At 38.0% G+C, this 17,050-nt stretch overlaps 1 protein-coding gene across 6 annotated transcripts in view; it reads right to left on the minus strand.

Moving 5' to 3' along the window:
• The window catches only part of NELL2 (neural EGFL like 2), a 391,543-nt gene that overhangs the window by 221,927 nt on the left and 152,566 nt on the right, over positions 1–17,050 (minus strand). For all 6 annotated transcript variants that reach the window (XM_034645489.1, XM_034645487.1, XM_034645490.1 and 3 more), the window contains 6 exons: positions 15,813–15,986; positions 15,627–15,723; positions 13,030–13,102; positions 12,777–12,859; positions 11,752–11,880; positions 10,180–10,282 (listed from right to left, as the gene is read on the minus strand). In XM_034645489.1, the coding sequence (XP_034501380.1) occupies positions 10,180–10,282; positions 11,752–11,880; positions 12,777–12,859; positions 13,030–13,102; positions 15,627–15,723; positions 15,813–15,986 (659 nt within the window). The remainder of the gene's footprint in view (positions 1–10,179; positions 10,283–11,751; positions 11,881–12,776; positions 12,860–13,029; positions 13,103–15,626; positions 15,724–15,812; positions 15,987–17,050) is intronic.

Genomic DNA, 17,050 nt, shown 5'->3' on the forward strand with positions numbered 1-17,050 from the left:
AAGGAACCTCCCTAAGCTTTGGTTTCCTCATCTTCATAACAAGCAAGAGAAATAATTCATGTTAATCGCTCACACTCAGAACATACTTAATAAATGTCAGCTTAAATCATAAACGCGAAAGCAGGTATTCGGAAACCTTACTGCACATTTGTGATTCAAGAGAGGAAACGAAAGCTCAGCCCCTAGCTAAGTCTTTGCTACTCACCGTGCCTTCCACGTCCCAGCAGGGCCGCCATCGCCCAGGAGCTGGTTAGAAATGCAAACTCTCAGGCCCCACCCCAGAACCACTGAATCATAATTTTCATTTTAACAAGATCCCCAGGTGATTCATATTCCCATTAAAATCGGAGAAGCCCTGAGCTCAGTGATGGGCTCCTGCATGCAGGCCTCATAGCTTGTTGGACAAAAATTCAGGTCTCAGCAAAATTATCAGTGTATGTGTCATGGATCATTGGGTCACACTCCAACGGCTAAGATCATCAATATTATATGTGTATACTATCTATTATGGTAGGTGGACTTCAAATTCTTTTTCCCAAGTTACTGAGTTTGTTACACAAGTGTCGCGAGATATCTCTTTACAACTTGAAATAATATTTGTAAGTGAAGACCATTCTGAAGCCAGCCGGCCCAGAATTTTTTGTGCATTATCAATGAAATTAAGTATAAAACGAACAATAAGCCCAAGATCCGAACCTCAAGTCTTAAAAACCTAGTATGGCCCTATGGCTTTGGCCCAAATCTCAGAGACCAAGTAGCCAGTTCCCCAATACAGGCAACAGTTTCAGTAGCTGGAGTGAAGAGGGTGTGAACAGGAGCTGCTCTCATTCAGAAGCAAAATCTAGGCAAAGGCTCTCATGCATAATGTGGGTAGAATACTCGAAGAGCAGGCCTTGGGATTACAGCAGCCATTCCGACAAATAGATATTTTACAACCCTAACATTCCTGAGTTCCTTTCTTAGTCCCACTAACTCCAGGACAATTTTTTACAGCAATTCCATGTGACTTCATGTGAATTTTTTATAAATAGTTTTGAATTGGGGGCCAGCTTTTGCATAAAAAGAAACATGCCTGAACTGTACTCTATCACAAAACCATCTCTAAACTGAGAAAGAAAATTCCTTTCTGACCCTTCCTTACACTGAACTCCTGTATCATTGTGTTTTCTTCATTTAATTTTTCATCTATGCTAATTTTATACAATCTGTAAGTACCTCCTGGAGAACACAGGCCACATCAAGTATTCAAGGCATCCACTAGGGAGCCCAGCGCAGCTGAGTTGCTGTTTTATACATTTTGTTGTGAATGGTAGGTGTCGTAGCTTTATTCTGCGGTGGGCGCGATGCTGTCCATTTACTTTTATTATGCAGTTGTTCTTCCTGAGTTACAACTTTCTACGTAATTGCCAAAATCAACTTGTAAGATGCTTTAAATTGCACATATCTTATTTTTCCTATTCTAATTTCAAAATGCCATTTTGTGTGATCTCTATTGAGAAGAAAATAAGCTCATTTTTAAAACAATTACCTAACAACACTTCAGATAAGAAGCTGCATTTTTCTGCCTAAGATAATGTTCTTCTTCTCTTTTAAATTGAGCCTCACATGAATGATATCTAGATTATCGCTCTTCTGCTTGGGTATAAGTCTGAAATCCTCTCACTTGTTTCAAAGCCGTACACCACTAAGGAAGACTAGCCTCCTGGTCACCTAAAGAGTCCCATTTTCAGTCCCCGAGAATTGTGCCAGATGGTATGATTTAATTATTATTACAGACAGATTTGCATAAAGCTTTCTTCTGAAGAGTTTTAGGCCATTTAAGCAATGTCATTAGATGGGCAGAGAAATTCTTTTGAGAAAATGTAATGGGGCATGAAAAATAATAAAAATCCACAAAATACATTTATTCAATAATCTTAATAATGAAGAGAAATTACAATTCAGAGTGAAAAACTACAGGCTGAGTACTCTCCATTATTTTAAAATAAGACATGATTAAATAGGCACAGCATAATGCCTCAGAATCAGAGGGCAGCCCCCCGTGCTATGTCTTCTGGAAAACTACTCTCATTTTAGAAAAAAAAAAATCCGTATACTCTTATGCCATCCATGGAATTTACTAAAGATGCAGAACAGCAATTAACTTCAACAATAATTTCATATGAACTCACCAGACAACACTGTGATAAAACAAGAAAGTTCAGGCTGCCATAGACTATCTCTCATTGAAGGGTCTCTTGTAGATTGCTATTACCTTGTCAAGGTTGCTGGATAAAAAGAGCCACCCTGATGCCCTTTCAGAGACAAGTGGTGTTTCCAGGTTTCCCTCAGTGCTGCCACCTAGTGCCTTTCGTTAAAGGGGAAAAACACCGAAGACCAGCTTTTGGAATGATTTGGCAAGGGCTGGCAGTATTTAAAAGTGCCATAAACTTTGACCCAACAATTCCATCATTAGCAATTTACTCTGGAGATAAAGCCGTATAAAAATACACCAGGGGCGCCTGGGTAGCGCAGTCGTTAAGCGGCTGCCTTCGGCTCAGGGCGTGATCCTGGCATTCAGGAATCAGGTCCCACATCGGGCTTCTCCGCTGGAAGCCTGCTTCTTCCTCTCCCACTCCCCTGCTGTGTTCCCTCTCTCGCTGGCTGTCTCTCTGTCACATAAATAAATAAAATCTTAAAAAAAATGCACCAATATTATTTATAAATGACATCCCACAATATTGTTTTAAATAGGAAAAACAACAAATCAGAAACAACCAAAATACCCTTCGATGGAGAAAAAATAAAATTATACTAAACTATACATTGGAGTGATATGCAGCCACTTAAAAAGTTAGTTGATACGGAACACTCTCCAAGATAAAGTCCAGGAAAATGTGTGATGCCATTTACCATATATGCAAAGCCTACACGTGCCCATGTTGAGTGGGTACACTGAGAATCATCTGGAAGGATAGTTTGTGAGGGGAGGGAGAAAAAGGGAGATTTTTATGTTTTATTTTACATCTTCTTGATGGATTGAATATTTATTGTATGCATGCATTATTTTTAGTTAAAACATTAAAAATGTTGTACTAGGATTATGAAGAATGAGAGAGTCAAACAATTTCTACTACTCTGGACTATGGCGTAGAAAACACAGCAACTAAATCATTGTGACCCTATCATCATTCTCTGATTCCACCCTGCTTTTTCCTGGCATCCCTACTCTGCTACAAGCTGACTAATAACAGTAATTTTTTTTGTTTTTCTAAAGATCATTAAACTGTATCATGCGATGTCTCGTATAGTCATTAATCTGAAGGGTATATTGTTAATTATTCTTATTAATAAATTGCCAGTTCAGTATTTTCCCACTGATTTGACACTTATCCGTTTTTATAACATCAAAAGATAGCATGACCGATGCCTTTTTGAAGAGTTTATGAAGAAATATTAGCATAAAATTAATGATAGTGTATAAGAAGTCTATAGGATTATTTTGATGAACTCTCTCTTTAATAAAACTTAGCTGATTCATCTTTAGTGAAAATATTCCCTATCATCAGTTCAATTCTCTTGAGTAAGTAAGGCACAAGTGGACTATTTTCTTGCTCTTTTTCCACATATACACATGGAATAGAAAAATGTATTCATTCTATGATTTATCCACTATTATTTTAAATACCAAATTATGTTAATTTGAGGGAGAAAGACTGAATCCAAACCAAGTGTTGGGGAACTTTATCAAAATACCACGATCACCTATTGACCCATGAGCTGGACCCTGGCACTCAGAGGCTCCTCACCTGCTCCCCTGTCCTTGGAATGTGAGTTCTGCTTGTCTTTCTTACTCCCAAAGCCTGCTCCAAGGGCTTAGCCTTGAGATAACGATGTGGTGTTGAAAACACTTGCACATTATATGTGACTGAACCCAGTTAGGGCCTCTATAAACTTTGAGGATTTGGAGGGCAAGTGTAGGAATCGGTTAGTCTTGCCACCAAGGACAGGCCTCATCTGTAAGTTCCCTTTGCCATTATTAAAATTGCCACCTACCAACTTGGTGTGGCCTGCCTCTTTCTTCCCTCTCCCCCTGCCCCCTGCTTACAGGGGCTGGTCTCAGATTATACCTGGGCAGCTCTGGGGAGACACATGATTTACAGCAACACCATTAGCTCTCAGCTCATTCAGCTGTTTGCTGTGACATAATATTCTCTAATAACTACAAACTTTCAGCGAGCTTTCTAAAAATACTGCATCTGATAGTAAAACAACACATCTTCCTTTTGATTGCTATTTCTATCTTTTTCATTACTGCATAGATCCCCTCACTCAGCACTGGCATTCCGGTCATGTAGCCCCTTGTGTCTCTATAATGCCAACTAATTTATAATTGTGTTCATGCATGAGAACCTCAAGCACATACCGCATATTTCCCAAGCTTCCAGCATTACTGTAGAGACAGCTAAGTTTATTGGTTTTGTTGCTCCAAAATGATTTCTTTTTTAATGTAACCTATAGATGTTACATAAACTGTGTTCTTTATTTTTAAGAACAAAGAAACTCGTGGTGAATTATAGCCCACTGATTTTTGTTCCTCATCCCTATATTTATATATTCAAAAGTCTCTGAATTACTTTTATTACACTGTCATTCATTTTTTTTTAAATCTCCAGATTACTTAAGTGGTAGTCATTTAATCCCTGTCCCCACTTTGCTATGCATTTTAAATGACAGGGCTAGAATCATCTATATTTGCACACTAATGTGAACATAAAAGAGTTAAACCTCCCAAACTACCATCTCCTGCCNCCGCCAAAAAAAAAAAAAAAAAAAAAAAAAAAAAAAAAAAGCTCTTTGGCAAAATGTACATATAAAATAATCTTCTTTTCTTTTCTATTATTTAAAATGAATGAAAATAGCCCATAAATATATGAAAAGTTGTTCATCTTCATGAGTCATCAGGGAAATGCAGATTTAAACTACAATATGATATCATGTGCCAACATCATTTATCATAATGCCTCAAATTAAAAAGATCAAAAATGCCAAGTGTGGGCAAGGGTGTGGAAAACCTGGTATAACTACTTTAGAAAACAGTTTGGCAAGACAATTTTACAAAAGGTTAAAGCAGTTTTGCCATTAAGTAAAACAGTTTTAACCCCTGAACAAGCATTTCTACTCCGGTATATGCCCACCAAAAAGCATGTAAAGAATGTTTACAGAAGGACTATTTATATAGGCCCAAACTGGACAGCACCCAATTGTCCTTCAATAATAGACTGGCTTGTGGTACATTAACACAAATGGAATATATATAGAAATAAGGATGAATAATTTACATCTACATGCAAAAATATGGATGGATCTCACAAACAGGATTTTGAATGAAAGAAGTCAGACACAAAAAAACATATAATGCATGATAAATTGGTTCTAACTGTCAAGCTTGGTCAAGATTTATCCAAAATACTGTGGAAGAGAGTGCCTTGAAGGGAGTAGTATCACATATCAGAACACAATTTGGAAAAAAAAAAATTACCTTGCATTACATACTAACTGTGTGATCTCAGAAAAGTCATTTAACCTCCATGGCCTCGTTATTCCTCTGTAAAACAGAGCGAATGAAGCCTTCCCTCCCCCAAAGCAAATGGCTGTTCTGAAGATCTCTAAGGTCCTGTGTAGCTTTACACCTATGACCCAATGAAAGAGTTTCAGTGCTCTCTACTTTCATGAATAAAAACACAAAGAGTGCTTTTAACAAAAACAGTAATAATAGCTCACCTTGTTCCAAGCCACTTTACATATATTGCATATATTACTCATTCAGTCCTCACCCTAACCCTACAAAATAGATAGTAGCTATTACAGAAAAGGAAACTGAGACTCTGAGAGTTTTGGTAACTTGATCAAAGTTGCACAGCTAATTAGTGGTAGAGTCAGAATACAAACTTAGAAAATCTAACTCTATTAACCACATACTTAACTATTCAATATGCAAAGGCATTATAATAACTTCATTTTATCTAAGCTGACAGGACTTTTTAAATTAAGTTTAATACAATCTGTTGTCTAATCACCACAGAACATATTAAAATGTAATCTATATTATATATTGAAACTCTGATCTTGTTCAATCAAAAGAATGATAATTTTAATTTATTCAAATAAATCTGGCCTCTTTGAGACAGTACTAATTAAAATAACTATTGCTATGAGACAAGCACCAACCAATTTTGGTGGCACATTCACATTTCCCGTATTTGATGCCTCTCCAGAAAAGGAGGGGAAATCTGCCTTCCCTGCTATTGTTTTAAACATAGCCTCTTCGGCAAACGGCATTATAGTATTAGTTCAGATTTGCCTCAGATTCCCTATTTTCACGAATCACCTTTTCTGTGAAACAGAGCTCTGTGTTCAAAACTGAATCTTTAATTTTTTTTTCAGTTACTTTCAGTAACTTTCCATTTGCTAGAACTTTCATCCATTATTTTCTGACAATTCTTTTTGTTTCCTAACCTGGGTTGAGATTTTACATATTTTCATTGGTTGAACCTCATCCTATTTCAGAGTTAAAGTCACCCAAAATATTTATACTTGACATTTCCTAGAGTGATCTTGAATTTGTGTCAGTCAATCTCACTGTTGGCTAGTTGCGAGCCTGACTAAGTTGTGGTGATGGTGGCTAACAAGAGAGAAGACAGAGGAACGGAGGCAAAGCCTGCTTACTGTGCACCACGGCCTAGACTTAGCAAGGACTCCCAATGGTTTTGCATGGTAAGCTTAGTTACCAGTGGATAAAAGTAGATCACTTAGATTAATTGTAGCAGATTTTTTTTGGTAAAGATTTCATTTATTTATTTATTTACCTCTTTATTTATTTATTTGAGAGAGAAAGAAAGGGAAAGAGAGAAAGAGAGGGGAGAAGCAGAAGGAGAGAAAAAAGCTGTTGAGCGCAGAGCCCGAGGCAGGGCTCACCCTCACAACCCGGAGATCATGACCTGAGCGGAAATCAAAAGTCAGATGCTTAACCCGCTGAGCCACCCAGGCACCCCTGTAGCAGATGGCTTCACAGAAGGAGGTAGGCTCAAAATGCACAGCACTTCCTGATGGAACTTCTCTAGGACTTCCACCTAACTGTGTGTTCTTGGACAAGTCACACACTGGCTCGTATTAGGAAGACAGAAGCAATGCCTCACTTATAGAGTTGTTGTAATGCTTGTTGAGAAGCAAAGTTATGTGCTGTCTAACCGAAGGAAGTGATGTGACTTCACTGTAGTTGCGATTATTACGACCTTAATTATTTGGTGTTGGCATTCCTGCCTTTGGATCTTCTGTCTCTGTTCAACTCCACCACAATAGCTCAGGGGTAGGAGCAGGAAGGGGCTTAGCCCCTCCTTCCAACACTTTGCTAATGTAGATTCAAACAAAGAAAAGTGACAGGCTTGGTTCTCTTTGACTTCTTTCCCAGAACAATGACCTTCTTACTATTCACCAGTATTTATATTTGGATAAAGAGCTGGGGCTGAAGTTACAGAGGGAAAATATAAAGCAGACTGCAAAACAGGGCTGCTCGGGGTTGCACAAACAACTCTGTTGAAGCGAGCCGGAAAGCATTCGATAAAGAACACCAAAGATTCACTGGCCACTTGCACTTCTTTTGTTCATTTCAATCTTGGCAGAGTCAAATTCAGCAATTAGGTTATATGTTTTCCCTTCCAAGGACTTTAGAAACAAGTGATTAATCTCTTTAAACCGGTCTCAGTAAAAAATATACTTTGTTAATTTTACGTTGTTAAAAAGGCCTTTGAGCAACAGAGTTGCAAAGACAGGATGAGCTCAGAGTGTAAGAGGAAGGCTTATGGTTCTCTTTTAAAAAGTAAAAAACACATGGCTTAATTCATACTCCACTGAAATTAAGTTCTCATGAAGTATAACAATAATACTGGGAAAACAAACATAAAAAAAAATGAGACTGTCTGCTTCCCCTCATATGTCATAGTGACACATACACACAGACACACACACACACAAACACACTCACTCTTATGTAGCTATTTCTTCTCTCACACAGCACACATGAAAATCTTAATAATCTAAGCAAGACATTAATGATTATTAAACTTAGTTTAAATGTTATCTTCTCTTTGATAAAAAAGAGTTTTTGCAAACTTTTCACAAGCACAGTTCCTGAAGATTTTTTACTGACTGGTTTTTAAATTGCACATGTGGAGATACGTTCCCAAATAATCTTTAAGAATATTTACCATATGAACTAAATGCTTATTTCCCTTAGGAAAAAAAATTCTGTGGGTGTTTACAGAAAATTTCTTGCTAGCTCTTATAACATGGTGAATTCATCAGAATTAGAAGTACTTTGAATACTCAAAATACAAACACATATAGACACAAATCTTCTATATTCCATGGCATTCATTCACTGAATAGAACCAGAAAGACAAAGTCACTTTATCCTTAATACTTTTAACCATAGAAAATGAAAGACTCAAATAAATTATTTTGGCATTTCTTCAGTGATGTTGTGGTCCCTCACTGACTACTTACTTGCAGCTTTCTCTATGATATATGAGACAAACCGCCGATTTTCAATCATTAACACCAAAGTCTGCCAGAAGCACTTTGCATTAATAAATCTCAAAATATTTTACCATTTCATTAAGTCTAACTGCATGTTGTTGGGAAGATTTCAAGCACTGTCTGATTTAGTAGGCAGCTGACTGTTGGTAACAGAGACAAATGGTAAAATCAGAATTGAAATTCACTACTTCTGACTAATGCATCCATCATGATGGTCCATTATTTCAATCAGCCTACCTCTAATAAAACTGACATCGCTTAACGCAAATCTATTATATTCAGGGGTAACAGTGCAGAAGTACGTGTGCAAAGAAGGATAAAAGAAGTTAAAGCAAAAATGTCTCATTCCTGCTATTGTTACGTTATAAACATAAAGCCCTAGAAAGGGCCCTTCCTCCTCCTACCTCTGACTAGCTACAAGGAAAACTAAAGAACTCACCACGAGCTTTTGGATACTAAGACAAGTTCAAGGAAAAACTCAGATGACTCCTCACTGAGGAAATTAGCTAGTGACATGTGGAAGAAAAATTGCATTCAGTACTTCCTGGTTCAGCCGAACCTATCTGACTAGACTAATATACTTTCATGAAATGGATTGGCTTCAATGTAAAGTCTAATAAAATTAAATATAAATGAGGTCCTGAGGGAATTAAATCAATGCACTACAAAGCGACTTCCTGATTTTTCCCTGAGAACTCGTCATTTTCACCAGCAACAGCGCTCTGCACACTGGGTAGGCAAGAGTCGGGCATGGCAGTGGCATGGCAGTGGTAAATGGAGAGGGCTGAACAAAGGCCCCAGCACCAGCAACCATTCATTCTCTCCCCTTCTCTTTCCCTCTCCTCCCCCACCTCTCCGTCGCCATGTGTGCATGTACAATGATACTGAACTCACATAGCCCTGTATATTCTACAAACTTTATCACAACTCTGTTTACGTAGGTTCCTATTACTCTGGACAAAAGTAGCTAAATTTTAAATGCTCCTTTTAACAAGAATTTAAGGACAGTCTTTTAAAGCGTAAGTAACATAAATGTAACAATTTGTAATTGAATGAATGATATAGAACCCATTTCGGGACAGCTATGAATTCAGAGAGCATTTCCTGACATCAGAAGTGGACTGCACCACTACTAAGAAGGTCAAACAGCTTCCTCACTGAGGAGTGGGAGCCTTTTTTATGAACTGACACCACAGCCCCGTCCACACTGGATAATCTTATGATAACGGGCTCTTAAAGCTCGCTTCATCATGGATTTCCTTGGTCCTCGTGGCTAAGCGTGGAGCATTCTTAACCTGTTTTGGAGGTATGTGTATCCAGTAGTAGGATGAGAATTGCCTACCACTAAGTTTCTTACAAACCTTTCCTACTACTGTCCCTACGCAGAACAGATTCCTCCAACAAAAAAATGTCCCTGTTAAATATGAGTATAGCATTTCTAAATGGAGAACTGATCAACCAAAGTGGAGAAGGTATTCTTCCTATTTGCATCATTTCTAAAAGTTTTAGGGGCCCAGACCAAACCAATGATGGGTGAATATTTACTAATACGAAGCTTTATTTTTGCCAAAACAAAGTATTCATCATAAAAGTTATGCTCACATTTGCATTCCTTACAGCACTTGCCATCCACGTACGCAAGAGCCGACTTAAGTGGGCAGTCAGGAACCGGGCAGATCAGAGTTTCACACTGGATGGTTCCATTCTGAGAAGAAAGCAATATTTAAAGAATTTCCAAGTTGCAGTTTGATAGCCTGAAAATATTTTTTAATCTGTTTAAGTTTCAAACTCTTCACATAAAACGTCACAAATACCACTATTCTCTGTGGTTATTACATAGTAAAACCCATACTGTGGAGACCCACAGTAATAACGAGTCGGGTCCTAACACAGTTGGTGATTAGCTCCCATCTTCTGTCCAGTGACAATGCTACATACCCTAGAGTTCTCCCCCTTCTGGAGTGAGGTGGGTGAGAACATGGGTGGAAGGAGGAGCGCACACTGACAGTGAAAGAGCAGGCGAGAGGTAAGCCTCATGTCTGCCCAGATTATGCACAGAATGAGCACCCACAAACCAGGGGATTTCTGGAATAGGTGCTGCCATCCTGCAGACCCAGTCTCGGGACCCAGAATCTTCCCACGGATATTTAAGCACCACCACAAGCAGCACCAAACTGCAAACAGGATGGCGAGGAAGTTCTTTCCCGAAGGTCGTCCAGAAGTCCCAAGCAGCTAGCTGCTTCTCTACTCACTGTACCGACCTCACTGTACACATCTTGCATTTTACTCAATTTGATTTTTGTCCCCCATTTAACAAGTTGGGAAGGCTTCACTCTATTGGTAAAGTGCTATAATTTTGGTGGGAACATGATATGTTCCTGAACAGAAATCATCTATATGACACATGTGTGTACATATGACTATTTCAGAGGTATCTTTAGCTTTTTTTAGTGCATGAAATTCTGGTTTTGAACAAACTTAATGAACTTGGAGAAATTTTTTTTTAAAGGCTAATTCACATAGACCTCTGGCTTCTTTCCAATAAATGACTTTTAACTGATGACTTCATGTGAAATTTAAAATTTAAAAACCAACTAGTCTTGACCTTTTCTTTGAAAATGAACCTATTTTTAAAACAGTAATGCACTAAATATCTCTACTTTAAGAGGATGCCCATTAGAGAAATCATATTTATTTAAATTTTCTAATTCTTATTCCCCCATATTAGCAAATTTTTAAAGACTGCTAAGTTAAACTCCATTATTTGTTTGTATGGCCCAATCTGGTGACAATATTTCATGCTGCATATAATTTAGTTTTATTAAAACGCATTAATAAACCCATGAGGGGAAAATCCCTCGAAAAGTTAAGGATAACAGATAGAATCCCTTGGGAATCACCTTCACTAACCCAATTTAAGTTGCTAACTTCATGTGTGCACCAATAAACTTAAATTTTATAGCATTTCTAAACCATACTCATCTTTATAGGCCAGAAAGTGTCTTTAATAATGCAACACGCAGTTCTTTAGATCTGACCGGGTTGGCTGGCACTTTAGTGTTGTGTCTGGAGGAAATGGGTCCTGAAATTTTCATGATTACATTGTTTTAATAAATTTTTAAAGAGTGGGGGCTTCTGAGTTCCCTTCGTCTGAACTCCCAGTGGAAGCCATACCAGGCACGTGCAGTTCTTACAGCCGTCTGTCCAGGATTCAAACTCTCGGTAGGTGGTTCCCTTCATGGTACAGGTCCTCTCACAATAGCACTGATCCAACCTATTCATTCGCTGCTCAGCTCGAGACAGCTGTGGCACAAAGGAAGGGGTTCACAATGTTCACCATTCCAGCAACACAGAAAGGCAAATACAGAAATACAGAAAGGCATCGGATTTTTTTCCCTGTATGGCAATAATGATGGTTGTGCCCATCTATTATTGTCATCAATATATTGAAGCCTATATTTTAAAAGAAAAGCTTTTCCCCCTCTTTTTTTGAGGTAAACTTGGTTTCTGCCTTTGGGGAAAAAAATACGATTTATAAGATATAAATGGGGGCTAAGTAAAAATGGCATCACTGACACTGCTGAAAAGCATTTTCCATTTTTAAAAATGTTTAATTTCATGAACGTGTTTACCCAAGGGAAGAAACAAATTTCAGAATTTATGTCGTGTCAGAAACAAATCATAGTTATATGAGACAACTTCCAGGTTCTCAGTAACTACTATGCTAGATGACAACAGTCTGGTGAAATCGCAGGGAAACTTGATACATGCTTATGACAGTGAATAATCCTACAACAGCAACACAGTGGTAGAAAGCATCTGTGGGACCATTCCCTGGACATAATTCTAGTGTCCGTATTCTTTACAATGCCCCCTCACCTCCATCCTTACAAAGAAAAACTGAATAAAAATAAATAATAATAAAAACTAAAATAAACAATAAATCCTACTGTAATAAGCAGTGCGAAAATCAGGTAATCTGCCTCATTTCTGATTTACCAAATCATTTGTTACACATATGGCAAGGGTTTCAATATTTATAAGCCCTTTCCTTGAGCAGAGATTTAGATTCAATCCCAGCAAACAGTATAGTATAAGAAAAGTCTCAAAGGTGAACATTTGTGGTTATTAAAAAAAAAAAAAAAACTATAAAGAGCCTTAAGGATTTCTGAGCTCCCTGCACTCTAAATAGTTTTTACCTTGGCTGATGTTTTGGCCAAAATGTCCTGCAGCTCCATGATTTTCTGCACAAGTCCATGGAAGTCATTGCAAGTTGGACAGGCTGGAATTATAAACACTACATTGGTCAAGTTGTATTTATAAGGAGGTCAATCTAGTTAAGTCCATGCTGACAACTAATATATGGGACCTCTGATTTCAAACTGACATTCTAGACAAAATTAAGCAAGAAGCACACTTTTCATCACACAGCACAAGAACTAATGGACTTACTGCGATTAAGATCTGGGCACTGAGCAATAAATCCTTGGGGCATGACAAGTAATTGCACATCTTGCATTATACCCTGTGTGTGAAAAATTTTTAAAAAGATGTATTACTTTCATCTACCCAAATTATGTTTAACAGTCAAGTTCATGAAGGAAAACAAATTCAAGACAGACTCACCAAGATCCCTGAACAACATCTTTTTGAATACATTATTTCTACGTAAAAACCAAAGGGAAAGAAATACAGCAGGCAAAATAGATGATTACCCATGTACTCTCCTATTGATAATGTTTTTAAAACCTTAAGATTAAATGTCAAGATATAATTAAGAGGGAATAGTCATGTTGTTTTGAGAAGTTATTTTTACTTAGCCACTGGAGAAAGGCTTGAAAATGACCTTTAAAAATCAACCCAAAAATCACTTCTGGTTTCAGGAACAGTGAAACTGATACCAATTTTAAATTAACTGCAACCATCAAAAAAGAAAGAGATAGAAAAACTGAGTCATAAGCACAATACTCATTTGAGCATTTCTCATTTTTCAGTCAGATCTTCTAGAACTAATATCTCAATTTATAAAGGACAATAGATTCATTAAACAGCTGCTGCAAGATTTAGTGACAAGTCCTTAGGAGTACAGAAAGTCAAGCGTGAAATTTTTGAACATTCCAGCTGCAAATGACCCATTTTACACAGAGGGCCACATCACATGTCTACAGGTAAAACTTCCACTATTCTTAGTCACTAAGGCTTAATTAGCTTCTACCTTCCTGGGCCCTTAAAGCAAAGGCCAATGGTAACTCATCAGACATCCATCTATCACCCCTCTCTCTTCCTTCATCAACTTCATATACATTTTTAATTAATATTTCACTTTATTCCTCTGAAAAATGCAAACAGAATGTCTAATGACAGGGTGACAGTACCAACATATTATCAAGACAATTTTGAATTACCTACAAAATATACTAGTCAAATATTGGCCTGTATCTCCTACATGTTTAATCTAATTTGTAGTACGGTATAAGAAGAACGTCAACACGAATGATAAATACTGTAGTATGCTGTGTGGAATTGCCAGATCTGTTGTTTGCTTGGGGTTTGGATTAAAAAGGGCAACTTCCTTACAAACTCCTATCACTTGGAAGAAGCAGCATGAAAACAAGGCTACCATGTACAGTTAAACAGTTTGTGCACTGTACAACTCCACTGGACACAACTCACAGTCTAGAGTAAAAATTATGACCCATAGAGTAGTACACATAATTGAGGTGTGAGAAGGATTCTAAGGCCACCTCTAGGCTCCATGGGAAAGACTGCCATGGTTAAGGAGAGGAGAGACTTGACATCTACAAATTTGTCATCCCTCATGTGGCATGAAAGCACTGATTGTTTAGGATTTGTGAACATGGAATCAATTCCTTATGACTGGCTTTGGGCAAGTCACTTAACCCCTCTGAGTAGGTTTATGCACAGGTAAAAGAGAAAAAAAAGAGCCTGCATTAAGGCCAGTAAGACTAAGATTCAGGAATAACACATAGAAAGCACCTAGTTTCCAGGTAACAAATAGTTTAAGTAAGTTTGAAAAACAGCTTCCAGGATTACAGAGCTCACTTAGAACACAACTTCAAAATCACTGGTACCTACTCTACCCAGAAATCCATGAATCGGACACAGCACCTATTATTCTTTGGTTAACAACCATTCGCTGAGCTACTTCTGGATTTTAAGCACTGTCTTAGTCCCTGGGGGGAAATGATTACACTACAGGCTTATAGTCAAGCAATTTTCAGGACTTTATTTCATCCTTAAGACACAGAAATTTAAATGAGATGTCTTTTAGATCATCTACAATGATGTAATTCTATGGAGTGTGTCTCTAAGTAGGCACTAAAAAGAAAAATACAAATTATGACTGCTTTCTAGTTTTGACAGATTTGTGCATATATATGTATTCCCTTTTCTCTTTCTGAAGTACAAAAAGACCATGAATAGTGAATATTGAAATTTTCAATCCTCTCTTATTAACATCTCTGTAAAAGTATCATCAAAGGTGATGTTTCAGGGGCGCCTGGGTGGCACAGTGGTTAAGCAACTGCCTTCGGCTCAGGGCATGATCCCGGCGTTATGGGATCGAGCCCCACATCAGGCTCCTCCACTATGAGCCTGCTTCTTCCTCTCCCACTCCCCCTGCTTGTGTTCCCTCTCTCGCTGGCTGTCTCTATCTCTGTCGAATAAATAAATAAAATCTTTAAAAAGAAAAAAAAAGGTGATGTTTCAGTGGCAGTTTATTTGTACATTAATATCTTGGGTATTTATTACTTTGAACACCTAATCTCAACAATGATATGTTAGTTTTCTGATTGCCACTTTGCGGTCATCTCTGTGATGTCTAAGATCAAATTTCTTCAGGAAAAAAGAGAAAATACTGTAGGCCAGCTAAATAAAACACCAGTGTTAAAAAAAATAGATGAAACAGAAAGAAATATACAAATAAAATTATTTTGTTACACACCATAAAAAGCAAAAGATAATTTTCCAAACTCACATTAGAAGCATTTATATTTCTATGTTATCGTCAGCCCTTAGCCAAAAAATACCTTAAAATATCCATGAGCATTATTTCTCTGTCCCAGCCAAAACGTTGTGCCCAGAGGCAAGTCTGTGGAGGGCTTTTCCACCACTCTCTCATATATTCTGCAAAAAGGAAATATTAGATAAGCAGTGTGAGTTAACAGTCATTTTTTAGAATCTTCCTCTAAATAAACTGAGAACATTTCACTTACTTATTGCAGTCAACATGTAAAACCAAATGGGAGGCACTGATGGCTAAGGAGAGCTTGTGCCACTTGTCATCAGCCAAAATGTACGGAAAGACCTCCGTGTGTGGGTGGTGACTGCCTGAGCGGTAATGCAGTCTGACTTCATTCCGATGGCCACTGCTCTCCAGTTCCAGGTACCTGCGCAGAGAAAAGCCACATGGGGCCCATTGAAAATAAAGTTCCAAAATTACTGACATGATCTCCAGCCCCAGAAGGAAGGAGTTGAATGTTTTCCCTATTCCTCCCAATAAGTACAAGTAAACATTATATTGTAAAACAAACATAGGAAGAGTCTAAAAGATGGAGTAAAGAAAGAAAATCAGTGAGGGACCTTACGACCCAAGGTGCTGGTTTCCTAGGTTTTCTTTTGGCTGAGGAAGCCAGCAACCTGGAATACTAGTGAGTGCAGACCAAACAAAAACAAACAAATAAACAAAATATATACATATATATATATATATTCTCACAAAAGCTTGCTTTCTCTAGCCAAGGACCAGGAAAGGGGAAGCCTCATAAAAGAAAAACTTTTACAGAATAACCACTCTAATCCAGCCAAATATCACAGAAAAAAACTGGCCCCATTCCTAAACAGACTAGTAAAGCTCATGGGGGGCCTAGATTTCTACCTTCTTGAGGTACCCAACACCTCCACTAGGGTGGTGACAGAAAAGGGCAACTAGAGAACCAAGACTTTAAACCGAGCCAGCTAGTAATGAGGCCCCCAATGGCATCAGTGGAGAACACATTGGGGAGGAGCCTGGATTTTCACCCCCAACCAGCACTAACAAAATATACTGCCCCCTCTCCAATGGGACGGTGTCAGAGAAGGTGCAGTGGAGTCAGGATTTTCACCATCACCCGTCAATAATGAGACCACGCCAACTGCAGTGTCAGTAGAGACCATGTGGGGAGTTGGAACTTCTACCCCCATCCAGAAATAATGCAAGCTCCTCCTCAGTTCTCAATAGAAGGCTAAGTGGGGAACTTCTTCCACCTGAAAGTAACAAGACCGTACCTTCCCATCTCCTACCAGATCAGTGTCACAGAAAATAGCTAAAACCAGGAGTTTAATTAAGACACAAGTCTCAGAACATTAAACAAAAATGAAATGAAATGTTTTATTTCAAAAACAGAAAAAAAAGGCTTCAATTGATAATTATATGCCATACCAGAACCAAGATCTCAAATTTAATGAAAAGACA

This window comes from Ailuropoda melanoleuca, chromosome 16 (assembly GCF_002007445.2).
Source record: "Ailuropoda melanoleuca isolate Jingjing chromosome 16, ASM200744v2, whole genome shotgun sequence".
NCBI lineage: Eukaryota > Metazoa > Chordata > Mammalia > Carnivora > Ursidae > Ailuropoda > Ailuropoda melanoleuca.